Consider the following 20,352-nt stretch of genomic DNA (forward strand, 5'->3'; position numbering starts at 1 on the left):
TTTACAGTATCATTGTTTTCTGTTAGTGTGGTATAGTGTGATTTCTTAAAGGAAGATTTAGTGTTATCTAGTGAAACAGACTTGGAGGAAATGGAACATAATATTCATAGGTATGTTTTAATTGTTGTAAAATCAAAGTTTTTATTACCTTTTTCAGAATGAGCCTTTTATATCTACACAGGGAGTGGGTCCTCTTCTAAGGAGGTCACCATGTTGCACCGCCATGTTTCTACCGTAGCCTAGAACAGACAAATCACACTGGGAATGAGAGGGCCTTTTGCATTTTCATGCATTTTGCGGCCAATGTAGGTTCTTGTACACACTTGGAAGAGTAGAGGAGGGGCGAGAGAACCCTAGATGCCAATCAATCTTATACACTGCTCCTTTAATTTGTGACATGAATGACTAATACCCCTACCCACTCTGACATCACAATCCTTTGATCTACTTTAAATTTTGTATAAATAAAAAAATGTATGCCATCCCAGACTGACACTCTCAGGCCTAATGCAACTTACTACAAAACACAATTCACTAAATTGTTTATTTTATTGCTGTGTAGTCTTCACATATCAATATGTACGTACCTATGTTACTACATAACTTTTTATTTATTATAGATTTTATTTTATTTTCATATAGGTGTTCTTTATCTTGTTTTTCTTTTCTTCTAATTTTTTATATTACTTAAAATATGCACTGTGAGCGTTGCCCAGCTCTGCAGTAAGACACCCATCAGGTGTCTAAGACAGTTTTTACAAATTCACAACCTTGTTCCTTCATACATAGTTATACTTTATTTAAAAAAACACATTTAAAATTATACTTCCTTGTACTATTAAGATGACAGCACTTTTCCACTATAAAAGTGGTTGCACCTTCCAAATTTATGTCAAAAAACTCTTGCGTAAGTTGGAAGTTCCCACTGTGTTTGATTCTCACATTTGACTTAGTCTCTCACATCTGCTCCAGCAGCTCAAACTGGGATTATGGTGTTTCTGCTGGCTGTGGACTTTAGGGGATAACTCTGCTCAAGCACTCTTCACTCTGTGCTGTGTAAGGGTTTGCTCTGTTGTGTATTTCCTTGACGGTATCCTCACAGCTACGGGGAGCCTGGCGTGGAGTTCACAGGACTACACCAAGACACCACTGCTGTCACACAGATCCACTTCCTGCCTGGACAGGTGAGCTCTGTGCCAGGATTTTCTGAATGTAAAAAAAAAAAAGAGATTATGTTAATGGCGTCCAAACTGATGTGGAATGTTAATGTGTGACTTGTTTGCTCTGCGATAGGGTCATCTGCTGTCACTGCTGGATGACAACACTATTCACCTGTGGGAGCTGGTGGCCGCGGCCCCCAGGGAAGTGGGAGGTGTTAAAAGAGAGGGCGTGGTCTCTCTACAGGAAGTGGGCAGCTACAGCCTCCCAGGAAGACCTGGCATTGAGAGCTGCAGGTACAGATCCTGTTTATACTGTAAATTCAGGAATTTCACAGGTTAATTCATGACTCATGCTTCATCTTCCCTCTCCTCTTCCTCCCAGTGCCACTCGGGTGACAGTCCTCCTCTTGCTGAGGTCGTGTGACCTGCTCTGCATTGGAACAGAGGGAGGGGGCGTGTACTTCCTGGATCTGCCCCACCTCTTGCTGAAGGACAACCAGACGCTGCTCCAGGATCAGGTCACACAGAGGTGAGATGCGTAAATGACACGCCAAGAAATTATTTTTAAAAAATGTTAAAGCCGGAGTGGAGAACTTTAGTGTCTCCTCTCTGGCAGTGACAGTAATTACAAAAACACTGACGCACTTACGTAACAGGCTCTGCTGAAGCCTACTTGTTGCTACTGTTTCAGCTGTAAAACGGTAGATAAATTGTTTTGAGCATCACATGACTTGTTTCAGTTTGGTCCAATAATGTTTGAAAAGTCTAGGAGAGCAACACAATTAAATTATTTTATCCCCATTCAAGCTAACGGAGAGCTAACCGGAAATTCGCCGGCTAGGTTGGCGTCAGTTTCTGGTGTGCATGTTCTGCCCATAGAGCATGCACAGTATACATTCATGCTTCCAGTGTGAGTATGTCAAACATGACACCAGATATATTCAGTTCAATTCAAATGTATCAGTATAGCACCATCTCCTACAAAAGCAGTTCAAAGTGCTTTACATTTAAAAAAAAACACACAAAAAGGCCAACAACCAAATCTCAACAGACTCCACCTTGTGACCAGAGAAATCTGTTGGCACTGTAAACTGACCACATGTCTGAGATGTACTGTAGAGCCAGACCAGCAAGTGCTTTGTAAACCAATACTATGCTTTTAAATGTAGTCTGAAGACAACAGGTTGCCAGTGAAGGTTTCGGAGGACTGGATTTACATAGTCTGATCTTTTTGTCCTGGTTAGAACTTGTGCGGTCTAGTTCTGGATGAGTTGTAATCTATGGATTGTTTTATTTGGAAGACCCATAAACAGAGAACCACTCACGACAGATGCCTGCATGTGTTTCTCTGAGTCAGACGGGGAAATAAAGCCTCCGATTCTGGAAATGTTTTTTAACACTGAGCGCTCCCTTCACTCACAGTTCCAGCTGAGCAAGTCGGCTCACACACGCACGCAGAGACAAATATCCCTCCTGACCCTAACAGCAGCAGCAGCAGCAGGCGGGTCCGAGTCGTGTTGTTCGGGGCCATGAGAACATTCAGATCCCCTTTATGCTGTCGGGAGAGTAGAGGAAAGGGAGGAAGACATCATGTAAAAGTGAAAAATAATATACTCCGCTGGATGTTTACAGTATGCAGTGTGAGTGAGGAACAATGAATCAGATGTAGATTTGTAGTCAGCTTGGTGCACTCAAGGCTGATATCATATGATGTTGGTTTAGAATTTAAATGAGTGCATGATGAATGTTCTTGAGTAGAAGTTGTGGGAAAATGAGGGGTGGAGAAAATACAACACAGAATAATACTAGTTCTGCTGTATAAATCTGTTAAGTGGGTTCTTCAATTGTATGGTGTTTCTGTTATTTTGTCCCTCCCCTCAACATTCATACAGTGTGACGTGCAGTACTGTATAGCCATGTGTGAGAGTTCAGCAGTGAACTAGAATAAAACACTGTAGGACTGTGGTGTTGAAAGACAGATCCAGGACAAACTGGCAATTTGCAGTATTGATTTTATTTATTTTACACATATTAGAAAAAGTATTCTCTTTTTTGTCTGTGGCAGCTTTTCTTGCTGCATTCCTTGTTGATGCAGTGGCAGTATATCACAGAGCCTCTGTTGGATGTCTTTTTATGCTCTGTGACTGACTGTCCTACTGGTTGACCAAACCCCTCATTAACCAGGCTTGTTTAGGGAAGTGGGCAGAACTGAGGCCTAACGAGGGCCCTGATAAGGCTTTGTGTTTGTGTGTGTATGTGTGTGTGTTTGTGCGTATAATGTGTGTGCATGTGTGTGTGTGTGTGTAAAGGAGGGGAGGTTTTAGACAGTGAGGCTTTGTACCAGCTGCCAAAATGCGGTGTTCCGGTCGGGGAAGTGTTTCAGCTGAATCTCCAACACACACACACACACACATATACACACACACTCACACACACAGAGGCTCATCACCAGGACTCTGTAGCAGGATGCTGGATTCCCTAAAAATACTTGTGAACAGAGAGACGGAGACAATGGAATGCTTTGTTGGGAATGTTTCTGCCTCTGTGCTTCCGGAGAGGATCTTCCTCAGTGAACCCTACCAAAGCAGTTTGAAGTGTGTGTGTGTGTGTGTGACAAGCTGACAATGTCTTTTGCGATGGTTCTGCCTCATCTGCAGTAAAGAGCTCAGAAAGTTGCTGCACTTTCTTGTCTACTCCCCCATGTTTGTTTGTTTATTGGATTTCATGTCTGCGGCTCTCTTCCTCTATCGTTTTTCTCTCCCTCTTTTTCCCTCTGTCCTTCGCTCAGGGAATCCTCTGACATCTTGAGGGTGTGTCCTGCTCTACATTCCTCTGCTGCCTCAGAGGAATGTCTAGTTCACAAGCTCAGCTCCAGCTTGATGTTGTTGTTGCTGTTGGATGAGCAGTCTTTGCTGCAGTATTAGAGTTTATTATATATTCTGTTAGACATTTGTTTTAACACTGAATGTTGGTTTTGTTTTGGTGCAAAGGAAGTGGAAGCTTTTGAGCTCGCCTTTTCAGTCTCCACGCTCCCACAAATCAGTCCACTCTTTTCTGATTGTACATTACATCATGAAGTCAGAATTAGGCTCTCCTCTCTTACCAAAAAAATGGCCTTGAAAGTTATAACTTGATAAAATTTTTTTAAAATGAACTGACTCATAACAAACATGAAACATACTTGAGCATGAAGGTTCATTTTTGATCTTAGGAGGCAATATGCTGAGTTTTTTTTTTTTTGGCTCAGTCATCATCACTTAACCCGAAATTTCACTTTGGTCACATGATAACGTGTGAAGATTGTGAGCCATCTCTCTCTGGTGTTGAATGTTCCTCCTGATCTTCCTGCGGATATCTACTGACTCCTGGTTCCTAGTCGACATGGTTACCAGTTTTTTTATCAAGTGAGATACTTTGACTATGGGTCCAACTTTAATCTTTACTCTGTATGTATGAGCACGCAGGATGAACAATTTAAGCACCCCTTGACTGACAATTATTTCACCTTGTTTTGACCTGTAGGTACTTGTAATTTACAGCATGCAGTGTAAGCAAATCTTTTCTGGTAAATGGGACAGATGTGGGAGGATGATGGGGAAATGTTTTGTTTCTTCAAGCCTGCCAGAGGACTACAGATGTGGGAAATCTTTGGGGCCGGTGGAATCTCTTCAGGAACATCCTCAGCAACCAGGGGTGATTCTGATTGGCTACAGCCGAGGCCTGGTTGTCCTATGGGACCTGAGCACCCGTCATGCCGATCAGCTCTTCCTGGGCAAACAGGTACCTGGTATATAGAGTAAAGTTTATTGCAAATTGATGTACATTTTTAGTTTTCCATGACAAAACGTTAGTTTAGTATTGTGCTGCCTTATTTCTTGTAATTGTTACTTTGCTTTGAACATGAGAGTTCACTAAATATACAGTATCTTTCTTCCTAAAATGCCTTTTATAAAACTTGGAATGATAAAAGTAATAATACAATTAAAAGTGACATAATTACTCCCAACACTTCTCCAAGTCATTGACTAATTCAAGTAAAGTCCCAGCTGCTCAAAGATGCTCTGCTCTCTGATATTAGTTCAGTGGCAACTCCTTCAGTAGTCAACAGGTTGTCATTATTTGAGAAATATAGTATGTATGATTGTACTGCTATGTGACCTGTCTGATGTTGGTCTGTGTGTGTGTGTGTTTGCACATGTGTACCCGCCCCCCTGCAGCAGCTGGAGAGCCTGGTGTGGGAACGTTCTGGAAACTTATTTGTCAGCTCCCATAGCGATGGTGGCTACTCTGTGTGGGCTGTTACCAGCGGCAACACCTACAAACACCAGCCAGAGTCCTCTACCATCCCATATGGTGAGAAATGCACACATAACACACACACACAAACATTTGTGTTTACCAGCTAAAGCATTTTTGAGGCGTGCAGTATATTGTCATCCAGGTCTGGTGATGAATATGTATTCTGGTATCATCTGGCCTAATGTAACCTAATCTAATCTAAAAGACTATGGCTCAATGAACCATGACTGGTCATCCATGTTTGTGACTCATAATAGAAACTTGTGGTTATAGTTAGTATTAGTGTTAGCATTAGGGGCATTTGTCCAGTCAGCTTCCTTTTGGGAGTGACTATGAGACAGTCTAGACAATGATGATTTTTTTTCTCTCGGCTCTTATTTTTATTTTTATTTTTCTATGCCCTCTCTGGACTAAAAGGCTTTCTGGAATATGGAACAGTTCATATTTTTTAACATCACTGTTGGTTGTTGTCTGTTGCAGGACCATTTCCCTGTAAAGCCATCAACAAAATCCTGAGGAGGACAACAGAGACAGGGTGAGCCATTCGTCCCTATTTTGGGACACATTTTTCTTATGAGTGCAGTCAGATAGTGGCAGTTAATCTGTACTACTTTTGTTTTTTGATTTTATGTCCCATTTGACCAAAACGTTGTCTCCTGCTCCAAGAAGACTATTCACTTGAGTTTACAGTAATCAAAGTGCTAATAAAAAGCAGTAAAAATCGAAGAGACATTGGCTCATAATCAGCAGCTCATTTGCAGTTTCTCAAAGTGCAATTGGTATATTTATAATTTAAAATTAAAATTAAACACTACATCTTCTATTAGAACTGATATTACAAACACCTGTATTTTCCCCAGAGGAGCTGTTCCCAACCTTTTTTTGGCTTTTTCCCTTTTAAAACAGAGAAATGTCTTAAATTCTCGTGATTGTGTATGTAGGGATAAATAATAGGTCAGTCAGTAATTTTTGCCCTGTTTTATTTAAAAAAATGTTAAGAAGCTGGTAATTCCAGTAAAAAAAAAAAAAAATGAATATATGAACAAATGAATAGAATTTTTTGTAGCATGCATGTTTTTTTTTCTCCTTTTCTATCCTTTGAAACATGGATGTGATGGTAAAAAATATTTCCTTACTTCTGTGTGGCTCTCTCTAGCTCATCAGTGCTGTTATACAGTGGAGGGATGCCCCGAGCCAGCTACGGTGACCGCCACTGTCTGACCATTCAACAGGACAAAGACCACGTCACTCTGGACTTCACGTCCCGAGTCATCGACTTCTTCACTGTCCACAGCATAGAGCAAGAGAAAGGTGAGGAGCTGGGCAGCATTAAAGATGGTTGGCATGTGTCCAGTATAGTTTTCTCTCCTTTTTACTTTCAGCTTCTCTTTCAGCTCGCTAAACTATAATTTTGTATAAAAAGTGTTGTCTAAATGTCTCAGAACTTCATATTCTGTCTCGCCTCTCCTCACAGAGTTTGACGACCCGTCAGCGTTGGTAGTGCTACTAGAAGAGGAGCTGGTCGTTATCGACCTCAAGACCCCCGGGTGGCCTTCTGTGCCCACTCCCTACCTGGCTCCTCTCCACTCCTCAGCCATCACCTGCTCCTGCCACATCTCCAGCGTCCCGCCCAAACTTTGGGAGAGGCTGGTCAACGCTGGCAAAGCACAGCAGGGCCGCCAACACGCACACGGGGTGAGAAGCACAGTGTGTCAATTCAGCTGATTTTTAAGTGATTTATTATATATGCATTTAATCCATTTACTCATGTAACAAAATGAGACTTTAATTAAGAGTGAGTCATTAAATACGTGTCAACTTGTTTAGAATAACCAAGACCAAGAGTTTCTTTCTTTCTTTCTCAAATAACATCACTATTGGGATCATTATTTCTTTTCCACAAATGAATAGTTTTTAATTAATTGATTTCTGCTTAATCATAGAACATAGCTGTAGCTGTTGGCAGGATGCTACAGGAGGACAGGATTACTCTGTAAATTGGTTTATTCATGGCAGCAGGTATATTCAATTACAGTAAATCCAAGACGCATGTAAGCAGCTTAACCTGAGAATACCTTAAACAAAGTGTAGCCAATCGCCAAGGCAACTCCTGCATTCACTATAAATGTAGCCATCAACACTAGTCAGTGTGTATATACATACTACACACATCTGCATGCTCACAGATTCAACATACAGGTTGTTTTTTGGCTTTCTACCAAATGTCATCTCAAGACTCAGCTGCTACATCTGTCCGCAAATAGAGAGCAGGACCAATAGATGATTATTGAAATTGCAGAGTTTTAAATTGAGTAATCTAAATCAGGATATTGCACTTAAGTTACAGCAACAACCACAGTTAGTAACTTAATTATAAGTTAGATACATAATAGTTAGTTACATAATTACTCATGCTACTAGTTAGTTTGAGCTCATACGCTGGCAGCTCGACAGCTGGGAGGAAGCCAGCGGAAGTTTGACCATCAGTTTGCTGGTATTGTGTTAACTTTAAGAGCAGGTGTGGGCAATTAAGGGCTGTGCAAGGGCTTGTAGCTTAGATCAGCTGTTTGATCAGTGGCACACACACTCTCTCACAGCTGGTACGTTTGTAAATCATCTCTGTCTGTCTGTCTGTGTGTGTGAGGCTGAACCAGAGAGACTGGCACTATAACAGAGAAAACCCAACAAAAGCACCGAGCTGCAGAGGCCAGCGAGAGTTTCTGTTTACACATGTTCATCCATGTGGGGCCGTGCCTGGGTGTCAGGGCCAGTACATTTTGAGCCGGGGTCATGATGAAATGGAAAACGTCAGGAAATATGTTGTTGGTCAAAGTTTTTAATATGTGAATTTGCTTTTTCTCTAACTTTCTAACTTTTATCCAATCTCTGTCTGTGTAGAGTTGGCCCATATGTGGAGGGAAAAACCTGGCACCTCCACCCAAACAACAAGAGCTGCTATTGACAGGGTATGCTGCGCTCACACACACACACACACACACACACACACACACACACACACACACACACACACGTATCAGACCACATTACATAGACGTAGTCCGTATTCAGATCAAATCATGCAGTGTAGCGAAATCATCAGTCCTCCCATTCATTTGAATGGTGGTTGTGCATTTTGGCTGTGGACAATTTGGCTGTGAGAAAGTTGAGCCAGAGTAAACTTTTGGGGAACCGCAACCCAACATCACCCTGGTGGCCAATCACAGCCGGCGATCACATTGATCAGAGCTGTGAAACTCTACCGTGAGGGAGGACAAAGACATTACTATGAGGAATGCAGGACATTTCTCTTCGTTTGGTAATGTTAAAAGTAAAATCAGGCTTCGCTCGTCGGCTTCCTGACGAATTTTAAAAATGATGAGAGAAACAGAGAGAGCTGAAAGCAGCTGTGGTCGAATGAGCTAGCGCATGAATTAGTATAGGGAGTGGTAGTAGTGAGAAAGCCGGTGAATCAGATCAATAAAATGGTATTTTCTGATACGTTACATTGTAGAGCACAAACACCCCCACATACCTCTGCTCAACCCTTTGGTGGTCTGCCACACCACCCAATTTTGTCTGAACATAGCCTTAAATTAATTTCCTGGAGTTTTACCCTAACCATCACCACTACCTTCCTAACCTTAACCCTAACCTTAATTACTTAACCAAAAATCATCTTTTTTCCAATTGAGGACATGGCTTTTGTCCCCAATTGGATAATCTGTCCCTAATTAACTGGTCTCAAGTCTGAAATTCCCCAAAAGTGAGTAATGACAGGCCACCAGCTGTGTCCACCCTGCAGGTGGATCCAGTTTTCAACAGTTCTTTCATTACATAATCTGGCACAAATCTGATTCGCTCTAGTAAATTTAAGTGATTAAATGCTGCATAGGAAAAAAATCAGATCTGAACCACATGCATAAAGCATGATCAACATGTGACATGTGCTGAAACACTGAAAGCAGAATTGTTCAGGGCAATAAACAAATTCTGAGACAACTACAGATGTTTGGCAGAGCCAGCATTGGCATGAAGCACAATGAGACACAACTACAATGTTTAAACAAAGTGTAACAGCTGGATAGGTACTTAAAAAGGTACAGTAGCTATCACCTTTTTGTTATTGTAGCTTCTCACAGTAGTAGTTCTGTATTGCTCTGGTTTTAATATTTTTATTTTAATATAAGGGAGTGTAATTCAATACCACCAAACCACAGCCTCAAAATTAACCAACAAAACTTATTACGAAGATGTAATGTATTGCAGGGTTATTGAATCAGATTGCATTAAATGTGGCTACATATGCTGTACCTAATAATAAACTGTATTTTGGACAAATCCAAAGAAATCACATGATCAGATGGATTTTTCCACCAAAATACACAGAAAATTTTGATTGTATTTTTGTTGCAACATTCCTTTAAATCTGTGTGTTCACAGACATGAGGATGGCACTGTGCGTTTCTGGGATGCGTCAGGTGTTGCTCTTACACCACTGTACAAACTCAGCACAGCCAACGTCTTCCACACTGACTGCGACCCTAGCGATGACCCTCAGGACCCTAGCGACGACCCCGACATGCAGCAGGAGGAGGAATGGCCGCCCTTCAGGAAGGTGAGAGCTGAGGAGGCTTGAGTAGGTGAAAGGAAAAAGAGAGTTATAAAATCTCCCCCTCTAGAAGTCAGGCACAAGATCTTATTTTACAGGCTTTGGGGAAAAAAAACAATCTGTGTTTTTTTACACACACGCACGCAGTCAGTCCTGTAACACTACATCTGTGGCCTAATTTTCCCATCTGATTGTTTTCATGCGTTTTGGTTTTCAGACAGGCCCACCCCATTGTTCCCGTTATTAAAACTTGACTCTGAAGGAACCGCAGTCTGATTCAGTTTTAATGGCCTGTTTTCTGTACAGCGTTACATTAAAATGAAGTGATTCAGCATCAAGAAGCAGAATCTCGTATCGAAGAAATCTGGCTGAACAGGACGTGTTTTTGCTAGATGTTGACAGGAAATGGAGAAGCGATGAATATTTAAATCAAGTTGAATCCGAGATGTTTCTCAATGTTTGGGTGGACGACTGGACGTCGTCCAAGATGAGCGTATACGACCTGCAATCTCTTCTCTAGACAGCAGGGATTACAGTAAAGGGAAGATTCATAACTGTCTCATTTGGTGACTTATATCAGTCTTCACACACACACTCACCTCTTAAGCTTGTTTTCCCATTCCTTTTACTCTTCTTTTCTTCCCCTCTTTGCTCTCCCACTCACCCCCCCCACCCTACTCCCCTCCCCCACCCTACTCCCCATCCTTTCCTCATGTATCCTGTGGTAACAGAGCTGCATGTTCAGGAATGTGGCCCTCATATGGGATGAAGAGCCTTTCCCTTTTTTCTCCTCTGTAATGAAAACCAGACCCATCAGCCCACTCTTTCTGTGTATGTGTGTATTAGTGACCAACTTTTCCTACTCCTTGTTTTGCCAAGACACAACTCCCATGTGAGGGGATTCTGTTGGAATTCCTACTGTGTGTGTGTGTGTGTGTGTGTGTGTGTGTGTGTGTGTGTGTGTGTGTGTGTGTGTGTGTGTGTGTGTGTGTGTGTGTGTGTGTGTGTGTGTGTGTGTGTGTGTGTGTGTGTGTGTGTGTGTGTGTGTGTGTGTGTGTGTGTGTGTGTGTGTGTGTGTGTGTGTGTGTGTGTGTGTGTGTGTGTGTGTGTGTGTGTGTGTGTGTGTTTAACGCACATGTTTCGCTGAGTGTGGATGAGGGGGAAAGGGAGGGGGGGGCCGGCCTGGCATTTGGTAGAGAATAAAGGCAAAGAGGCTGCTGTAGAGCGAGGAAGAGGAGGAGCGCTTCAGGAGAGCATTTTGACATTAGTCTTCCTGAACTGTTTGTGACTGGTTCAGATTAAAGATTGAGAAACACAGTGATGTTGGAGGTGGAGAGTTTAGAAGAAAATGTCCCTTGAATTTGTTTGCATGTTCAGAATGCTGCTATAGCTGCTGGAACATTAATCTGAAGTGTCACTGTGTTAACTAGTGACTGTGATGGACTTTATAGAAAGCCACAGTGAAGCAAAATAAGATATATGCAGTAAGTAGCTAATCTCAACCTCTGTACATGTGTGTTTGTGTGTTTTGTATAGGTGGGCTGTTTTGACCCATACAGCGATGACCCCAGACTGGGCATCCAGAAGATCGGTCTGTGCAAATACAGTAACAAGCTGGTGGTGGCTGGGACTGCTGGACAGGTAAAAATCTACATACAGTCTACTAAAGCAAACACACTGACCTCTGTCACACTGTCTCACATCATTTCTTGAAGATGCAATACAAGTTTTTTTTGGAAGTTATTATTCTTAATAACTGTTTTCCTGTTTTTAAAAAGATTTTTGTTTAAAAGCAAAAAGCTTTAAGAGTTTAAGTCAAACAAATACATTTAAATGTAGAAAAGAGAGAATTTCGTTCAGCAATTATCTAGATTATCCAATCATTTTAACAGAGATAATTGTGCTTCACAGTTCACAATTTCACAGCAGGAGAACTCTGTGAATTTGTCATCTTTTCATTAGCATGGATTGCTCTCATTAACTTGTGTTTGGTGAGATATTATCTATATAGTATCTGTGTAGGTGAATATAACACACTGGCAGTTAACATTAAGAGTAATTATACTAACATTTACATGTTATATCTATTTTCTATAATCTTGCTAATATCTGCCAAGAAGTTAAATAGCTTTATGATTTATTTTCTCAGAACGAGATGAAGGCAGGTGATTAGTTTAATTGGTGCAACTGCAATCTCACAAGTGCTTTTACACTTAACCGTTGCCTGGTTACGACAGGTACACCTGTGCTAAGTAGAATTTATGTAGATTTTTAACAGGAATAGAAGGTGAAAGCCTTACAAACTGGACTCGACTAAAAGTGTTTGACACAACAAACCATATGATGAGGATTATTGCTATTAGAGCTTCAGTAGTACAGGGTTAAAATGTAACTTTTACACATAGGGTTTTCCCACTGTGTTACCCTCCAAGATAAAGCTGACATTTTAACTAACTGTGGCACTTTTATGCATCGTCACTGGATTTTTTCCTGACTTTTGCAGTTCTCTGAAAACATTCCACTTTTTGTAGGTGAGCTGTTTTATGTGCTGGTATTTTGAACTTTTTGTGTGATGTCAGTTTATGGCGTTTCTGTGAAATGTCTGCATACTCAATGAGTCATTATGTTTCCTTCCTCTCATCTCTCCAGGTGATCGTCCTGGGTTTGAGTGACGAGCGTTCGGACCATTCGGTGGACGTTTCGGTGGTCGACCTGCTGCAGGACAGGGAGGGCTTCACCTGGAAGGGCCATGACAGGCTGGAGCCGCGGCTTAAACCCGCCCCCTTCCCCCCAGGCTTTCAGCCGCTGGTGCTGGTGCAGTGCCTGCCCCCAGCCTCTGTCACAGCGGTGGCACTGCACGCCGAGTGGAACCTGATCTCCTTCGGGACGAGTCATGGATTTGGCCTGTTTGACTACCACAGACGAAACGCTGTGCTGGCCAGGTAGGAACACACAGTCACAGCTCGTTATATTCATTCTTATTTTTGGGTGTTCATGAGGCAAAGAAGGGATGTTTCAGGATCTATACTCCATATCAGCTTCCTCAGTCTTGCCTTTATTTTCGCTGCTGGAATAGGTTATTAGATAAATTTATCAAAGTCACCAAATTGTTCCCCTAGGTGTACCCTGCACCCTAATGACTCCTTGGCGATGGAGGGTCCCCTGTCCAGAGTCAAATCCTTGAAAAAGTCCTTACGGCAGAGCTTCAGACGCATCCGCAAGAGCAGAGTGTCTGGAAAGAAACGCACCATTACCACGCCAACCAGCAAGGTAAACATCTGTCAATCTCTGGGAGCAAGTAGAGTTAATTGCATTTCTGCATTTCTGCATTTTGTGACTGTGTGTGTGTGTGTGTATGTATGTGTGTTATGTGCAGGTCCAAGAGGCAAACGCTGCTCTAGCAGAGCAGGAGGACATGGCTCCGATACAGAGAAGGATTGAACCCCGGTCAGCAGACGACTCGCTGTCTGGAGTGGTCCGATGTCTCTGTTTCGCCGACACCTTCCTGCGTGATGGTGTGTTAACTTCCTCGTCAAGATTATGAACTAAATTTGGAATTTCCTTTTCACAAATTCTCAGCCTTTAAAAAAAATCAAAAGAATCATTCACTTCAATCTCTCTCTGATTTCTCTTTGTGTCTATAACAGGTACGCATCACGGCCCCACACTGTGGGCGGGCACCAACTCCGGCAGTGTGTACGCCTACGCTCTGGAGGTGCCCGGCGTGGGCTCGGGGCGCGTGTGTGAGCGGGGCGGCGCGGGAGAGAGCAGTGTGTGTGTGGAGGCAGTTTTGGGTAAAGAGATCCAGCTGATGCACAGGGCCCCCGTGGTGTCGATCTGCGTGTTGGACGGCCGGGGGAAACCGCTACCAGACCCGTACGAAGCCTCGCAGGACCTCTCCATCGCCCCGGACATGACCAACGCTCACTCTGTGCTCATCGCCTCCGAGGAACAGCTCAAGGTAACAGCTGAAAAAAATGGATTATAATGTAACGCATAAATGTTAATGTAATGTTACATTTTTTTTTATGATTGGCTTCTCTCCTCTTTTCTCTCTGCAGGTGTTTTCCCTCCCCAAGGTCAGCGCTAAGACCAAGTTCAAGCTGACAGCGCACGAAGGCTGTCGGGTGAGGAAGGTGGCTCTGGTGGTCTTCAACTCGGCAGCTCAGGAAGACTACAGCGAACACACACTGGTCTGTCTGACCAACCTGGGGGACATGCACCTCTTTAACATACCTGGCCTTAGACCGCAGGTAGGGTTCGGGGGTATGATTGTGTGCATTTTAGTGGTATTTACTGCAATTGTGCTGCTTTGATTAGTACATTAGAACACTTACTACAGTACTTTCACTGTTTATTTAATGATGTACTGATATTTTGTGTATTTTCAGGTTCGCTATGACTGCATCCGTAAAGAGGACATCAGCGGCATCGCATCCTGCGTCTTCACCAAGTACGGACAAGGTGAGGACAAAACTTGATTTTAATGAAGGTGCAAGAAACGGTGTCCCTGCATAAACTGCACACATCCTGTGGAGTTTTTACAGTTAATCACAAGTCTATCTATCTAATTGTTGTCTCTGTGTGTGGTTCTACGCAGGGTTCTACCTGATCTCTCCCTCAGAGTACGAGAGGTTCTCCTTGTCTGCCAAGGTCCTCACTGAACCGCTCTGCTCTGTTCAGCTGGACCGGCCACTGGAGTCCACACTGGCCAGGTAATACACACACAGACACAATCATATAGCAGGGGTGTATCTCACCTTAGGACGCACAACTTCTGTTCGTCCACATAGATAAAAATGATCTGCCTTTCCTCTACACCATAACATCCATAATGTTTGTATTACCTACCACAGGGACTCTCAAATGTTTCCATGTCAGTGTCGTCCAATGTACATAAACGTTTTTGTCAATTTTTTGTCAAGATTTTATGCAACGTCTGACTAACTTCCATATTATCTGAATCTGAGGAGAATTAGTCAAATTAACCACATTCGGCATGGACCCCCTGTAAGCCTATCAGTGACCCTTTGTGGTCCCTGGGCCCCACATTTGGAACCTCCCAAGCCTGCTGTTCATAATGCTTTCTTGTGGGTTACCACCAGCTCTCTCTCATGCACTCAGCTGCTTGCGAAACCAAAGAAATGATACTTTTTACTGTAACTGCTTTATTATTACTCCATCTATGGCCAAAGCAAATGATGTGTGCTCATGTGTCTCCGCAGCGATGGTACGACGACGCAGCCGCAGGCCAACGGAACCCACAAGAACCAGATGGGTCAGGCTGAGGGTAGGCCTGAACACACACACACACACACACACACACACACACTTTCTTTTTGCCCTTACTTCTCTTTCTTTCCTCTTATTATCTCTCTCCCTCTTTATTCTCTTCTCTCTTCTCTCTTCTCTCTGTGAACCTCTTAAACTCCAAGCAGCCCTTGCAGGGGTTCCTCTCTGGTCCCCATAGTAACCATTCAGTATGCCCCAGTTGCCTCTCCTGCCCAGCACCTCCCTCCCTGGCAGGAAATGAAGGTTGTCGTGGAGACCAGAGTAGGGTTTGTTTATATCCTAGTGGGCCTATCACCTGCTACTTTTACAACTTGTAAGCATTAATACACCATTACAAAGTTTGTGTTTACAGGAGAAAAAGCAGGTTAATCTTGGCACATCCACTTTTTGAGTCGCCCCACCTTGTTGGGTTTTACAGAAAAGGAATCCATAACCAATCGTGCCCAGATAGGTGCTGACTTTGAGAATGTGTTGTTGAATAGAAGAAGATTAAATACTGTTAATTTTGAAAGATGAGGAAGAAGGAGCCGTGAAAGCATTTGAGGAGTGACATTTGAGTAACACAGGCATGCTATTGGGTTTTAGAAAAAATGTGAATTTCAGCAACAATTCATCTAAAAAGAAACAAATAAACTTGTAATATTAATCCAAAAATCTACAGCAATGCAACTCTGTGAAAGTATACTATCTATATATACTGTCAATCAGAAGCCTTCAGCCTCTCACTGTCTGGCCTTCTCCCTCACAGGACAAACAGAAGAGCCTCCTAGCACCCTGTCGTCTCCCATCCTGGAAACCCCGCTGGACTCCCCACTCAGCTGCGCCGACCTCACCCTCGACTCCACCGGAGAAATCACCGTGGAGGACGTCAGGGATTTCTTAACGTAGGCATACACGCTCCCACACACACATTTACACACCGTTACATAACATATTCTAAGACGAGAATTCATTTGCATTTTGCGTATCTGCCGTGCAGCACTGTGGACGAGGCAGAGAATAACCTGAAGAACATCAAAGAGGAGGAGGGACGCTCGACCGGCATCCTCATCAATTGAAGAGGTGAGAAAAGTGCACCTTTCTTTGTTAAAGTGACACAAACACACCTGTATGAAGCAGATGCATGAGCTCACACTTGCTGAAACAACACTGTGTATATTAGAGCAAGCGCGTAGACAAACTCGCCCACACACACACACACACACACACACACACACACTCAGACAGACAGACACCTGTTTCTAATGGAGCTGGTCCAGAGTGTGGAAACTTCAAAGATTTGTTCTGTCTGAGCGCTGCATTCCAATAACAAGCCCTCTGCGCTCTGTTTTCCCCTCCACTCTGCGTCTTTGAAAAGCCAGTGGAGCAGAAATGATTTCCAGCGAGGCGGTCTGAAAGGACTGTGTGCTCTCATACTGTAGCTCCGACTTTCTTTGTACTGTACTTGGAGTTGGCCCAAGGCTCATTTGCGCAGCTTTATTCACTTTACCAGTTTGCCCAGATTAAATTCTTCACATGTATAACTCGTGTTGTTCAATTTTCAAAAGTTTTTTTAGTAGCTGTGACTGACCCTGCTGAAGAACAGTGTTACCTCTGAAAATTCAAATTTGGCGTATACAATGCTAGATTTTACAAAATATAAGACATTATCATCATAGTTGGAGCATATATTTGTATTTACTGTATGTTGATACTGAAAGCAAAGATTAATTTTATGATTAAATAAAGTGAAACAGGGGAGCTGTACTCAGTATGAAGTAAATAGTATTTAGTGGAATCTTTTACCCTCTCTGCACTAATTGCACTCATCCGTTCAATAACATTACACTGTGTACTCACAGCAGTCATAAATCTGGATGTGATGGTTGCTGACATCATCTCCCTGCTCGGCCTAATTATTTCTTAAACTCTCTGCTGCCCTCTGGTGGTGGCATATGAAAATACAGATACTGTGCACACACTGTACTGCATTTACTTTATATTATATATATATAGTTTATTTATTAATAATATATATTTTCAGTAATGTACTTTGTATATAGGTTAATCATTATTATTTCATCTGTCTGTTATCTTTTTTAGTCCTAACCCTAACCCAAAATAACATTTTGTCCAACCAACAGTCTTAAAGCTATGAAATGTAGAGTCATAAAAACAGCAAACAGTAAGATGAAAACAGCCACATGTGTGCCATTCTTGCTTGTGAAGTACTTTTATGTTTCTGAACCATCCACTAATTGTTTTAACCTCAAAGAATTCCATTGAACTTTTGTTTTGTCTGCATGTCAAGAGTAGCGGAGACAATCAGATGTGATATGAGCTAATGTCTCTTATTTAGATCTTAAAAGTTTAAAGAAATACACAGTTTTAACGAGTACCTGCTGTTATCTTTTGTCAGACCTGCATCAACACATGGATCTGATTTTGTTCATGTTAACATTATTTAGATCACCAATTGTCCCCAAAACTCCTTTGTCTTTGAATCAAGCTGTGTCTTTATGTAATGTTATAATGATTGTAGCTCATGTTGTCCTCCTTGTTGTTCAAGTTTTACAGGGAGGGGCTCAAGTGGTCTGGATGGACCGGATTTCAGTGCTGGACCACAAACATCTCCCATCAGCCCACTGTCGAGCCCCCCGGCCGGCACTCTGCACTCTCCCGTTAGCCTGGCACACACCGGGAGGAAAGCCTTCATACGGACAAAGAAAACAAGGTTAGAGACTCTGGCTGCGGCTCCTCCTGCTGGAAGAACTCAATCTTCTTCTTTTATAACCACTTTTGGAAACATGACATCACCTCCCTCACACGGAGACACCGAACTCTCACTCAGCACGGCGTGGGCGCAGGGACGGACTCGGAGGCGACGGTTCCGATTTCAAGAACTTAAAGGCTGACATTTTTACCGTCACGGCTGCGTCGCACCTCCTGAGCCCCCTTCCCCTGGTTACCCTCCTCAGTCGGGGCGGTCAGGCGTGACGACGGGAGGGGGCTCAGCTCGCGAGGAAAGGGCTGTTACATCCCACACAGGAGAATTAATTGTGACGTTTGTTTTTTTTTTCTACCCACAGTTTTGTGGCGTGCTATGGTCTGTTGAGGTTTCCCCACAGTTGGAACTGGAACTGGTGCTCCGTCGCCGAACGCGCCAGTAGATTCCTTGTACACACTAGCGGATGTGTCGGATTGTTTTGCACATGTTACAAACACCACAGCCCTGTTTATGAACTGATATCCAGCAGAGACTGAAAGGAAAAGGGGAGCGTTGTAGCGTTGAAAAAAGAGCAAGACTAACAAATGAAGTATTTTGAATATTTGAGTATTGAGATTTGTAGCATTTCTATTCTTCCCCCTTTTATGTGCCAATAAGTGCAGTGAAGAAATATGATCAAGGTTTAAACAAGCTTTCTGTCTACTTACGCTCTTTGTATTGGGGGGGGGGGGAGTTCTGGATTAATGAAGGTGTTTTTGTATTGCAAAGATTGATGCTAAATATGTTTTCTATGGCTTCTGGGCAAAGTAAAGGTATTTTATAATGGTGGATACTGTTGAGTGGCAGATGCAAGGAGAGAGAGTAGCTGAGCTTTAAGCCTGCGTTCACACACCATCACGAAGGTGGTGCTGCAGCTGTTCTAAAGCAGATTTAGATGAGATAGTATTTTTGACAGCTTTTGGAAATACTTTAATTTCTTAATACATGGCCTCAACTGGAAATAACGTTGTTATTTTATTTTGGGGCCATGTCATGTAATTAGAAGGTGGACAGTGATGTCACATGAGTGATATAGACACGGTACGACACACCTGCAGCTTCACACTCAGAGACATCAGTGAAACATTTGGCTGCTTTTTCTGATTTGAAGCCCTCTCACATGTGACATCACTGCCCTCCTAAAGGTTTCCCAATAAGGAAGCTACATTCAGCGGGACCATGCGACGTGAAGTTACAGTATTGACGAGAAGTTAACAGGATCATCAGCGCTTGAGAATAAAGTTTCTGTTTTTATCCTCAATTTCTGCTCTGGTTTGGTAAAATCAGGAAAAAAAAAAACATATTTTCTCTGCTTATTTTCAGTGACTCAAACATAAAGAGACAGGGGATGAAGGTAAAGAATGTGGTGACAGGAGACTTTGGTTCAATCTTCCCTCCTCTCGTAACGTTACATCATCTCATGCAGAAATCTTTTTGACGGGACTCAGGGAAGTGTGGCGAGGGAGGCGAAGTCAGTGTGAATGCTAAGTGTAATGTACTGTGTACTATGATGCACCCAGGAGATTTCTTTGGGGTTTCTGTGAATTGGTGCATTGTGGATAATATTGGCTGGCTTCAGAGCTTTGATCACCAGTATTTTAAACAAACCCCACCCCCCCACCCCTCCCTTTTTTTCCCCCCTTTTTTTTTTAAAGGTTTTACTGTGTAAAAAAAATTTAAAAAATATATACAGTATCTATATCTAGGTTTACAGACAGGTTTATAACGGCAAGCCAATGATAGAGTAACACGTATTCAAGCTTTTTGATCACATCACGTTAAATAAAATAAGAAGTTTAAAAAAAAAAAAAAAGGGACCTCACTACTAACTTATGTAGCTCAACAGGTAGGAATCATGTTAATGCCTTTTTACTTTTGTGTTAACTTTTGTCTGTGTTCTGGTTGACACTCAGATAATTAATCCTTTCATGCTACAGCTGGCACGATTTAGGTTTTTTTTTTATTTTTTATTCCACAATTATGATGAATTTGTTTCTACTTTTGTCATTCAGTTTTGTGCGTAGGATTTTAACTGGGTCATTTAGCATTTTGGCTGATGAAAAATTGTGAATGTTAATAAAAATTTACTCTCTAAGGGATTTGGTCTACTGTGTTTGGTTTGTGCTTAAAAAAAAAAAAGATGGAAAATTTTTCATACAGAAGGTGTAGCTAATTTTAGAGGTTTTCAATCTGTAACAGTGCATCACACACATGCTTTCGTATGTAAAATCTGAAAGTGAGACATG

At 42.4% G+C, this 20,352-nt stretch overlaps 1 protein-coding gene across 3 annotated transcripts in view; it reads left to right on the plus strand.

Moving 5' to 3' along the window:
• llgl1 (LLGL scribble cell polarity complex component 1) overlaps nt 1-20,205 on the plus strand; it is a 34,549-nt gene extending 14,344 nt beyond the window's left edge. Inside the window, exons 3-24 of one of the 3 annotated variants that reach the window (XM_062438983.1) lie at nt 1,103-1,184; nt 1,294-1,454; nt 1,543-1,689; nt 4,778-4,940; nt 5,378-5,513; nt 5,940-5,994; nt 6,616-6,770; nt 6,934-7,154; nt 8,358-8,425; nt 9,900-10,074; nt 11,605-11,709; nt 12,718-13,010; nt 13,188-13,338; nt 13,445-13,583; nt 13,716-14,029; nt 14,130-14,321; nt 14,460-14,532; nt 14,669-14,783; nt 15,294-15,358; nt 16,109-16,244; nt 16,340-16,422; nt 17,909-20,205. In XM_062438983.1, the coding sequence (XP_062294967.1) occupies nt 1,103-1,184; nt 1,294-1,454; nt 1,543-1,689; nt 4,778-4,940; nt 5,378-5,513; nt 5,940-5,994; nt 6,616-6,770; nt 6,934-7,154; nt 8,358-8,425; nt 9,900-10,074; nt 11,605-11,709; nt 12,718-13,010; nt 13,188-13,338; nt 13,445-13,583; nt 13,716-14,029; nt 14,130-14,321; nt 14,460-14,532; nt 14,669-14,783; nt 15,294-15,358; nt 16,109-16,244; nt 16,340-16,418 (3,025 nt within the window). In that variant the 3' untranslated portion in view covers nt 16,419-16,422; nt 17,909-20,205. The remainder of the gene's footprint in view (nt 1-1,102; nt 1,185-1,293; nt 1,455-1,542; nt 1,690-4,777; nt 4,941-5,377; nt 5,514-5,939; nt 5,995-6,615; nt 6,771-6,933; nt 7,155-8,357; nt 8,426-9,899; nt 10,075-11,604; nt 11,710-12,717; nt 13,011-13,187; nt 13,339-13,444; nt 13,584-13,715; nt 14,030-14,129; nt 14,322-14,459; nt 14,533-14,668; nt 14,784-15,293; nt 15,359-16,108; nt 16,245-16,339; nt 16,423-17,908) is intronic. The other 2 variants (XM_062438984.1, XM_062438985.1) reach the window with 2 other exon arrangements.
• Nucleotides 20,206-20,352: the final 147 nt, after the last annotated feature.

The sequence above is a fragment of the Scomber scombrus genome, chromosome 18 (assembly GCF_963691925.1).
Source record: "Scomber scombrus chromosome 18, fScoSco1.1, whole genome shotgun sequence".
Taxonomy (NCBI): Eukaryota; Metazoa; Chordata; class Actinopteri; order Scombriformes; family Scombridae; genus Scomber; species Scomber scombrus.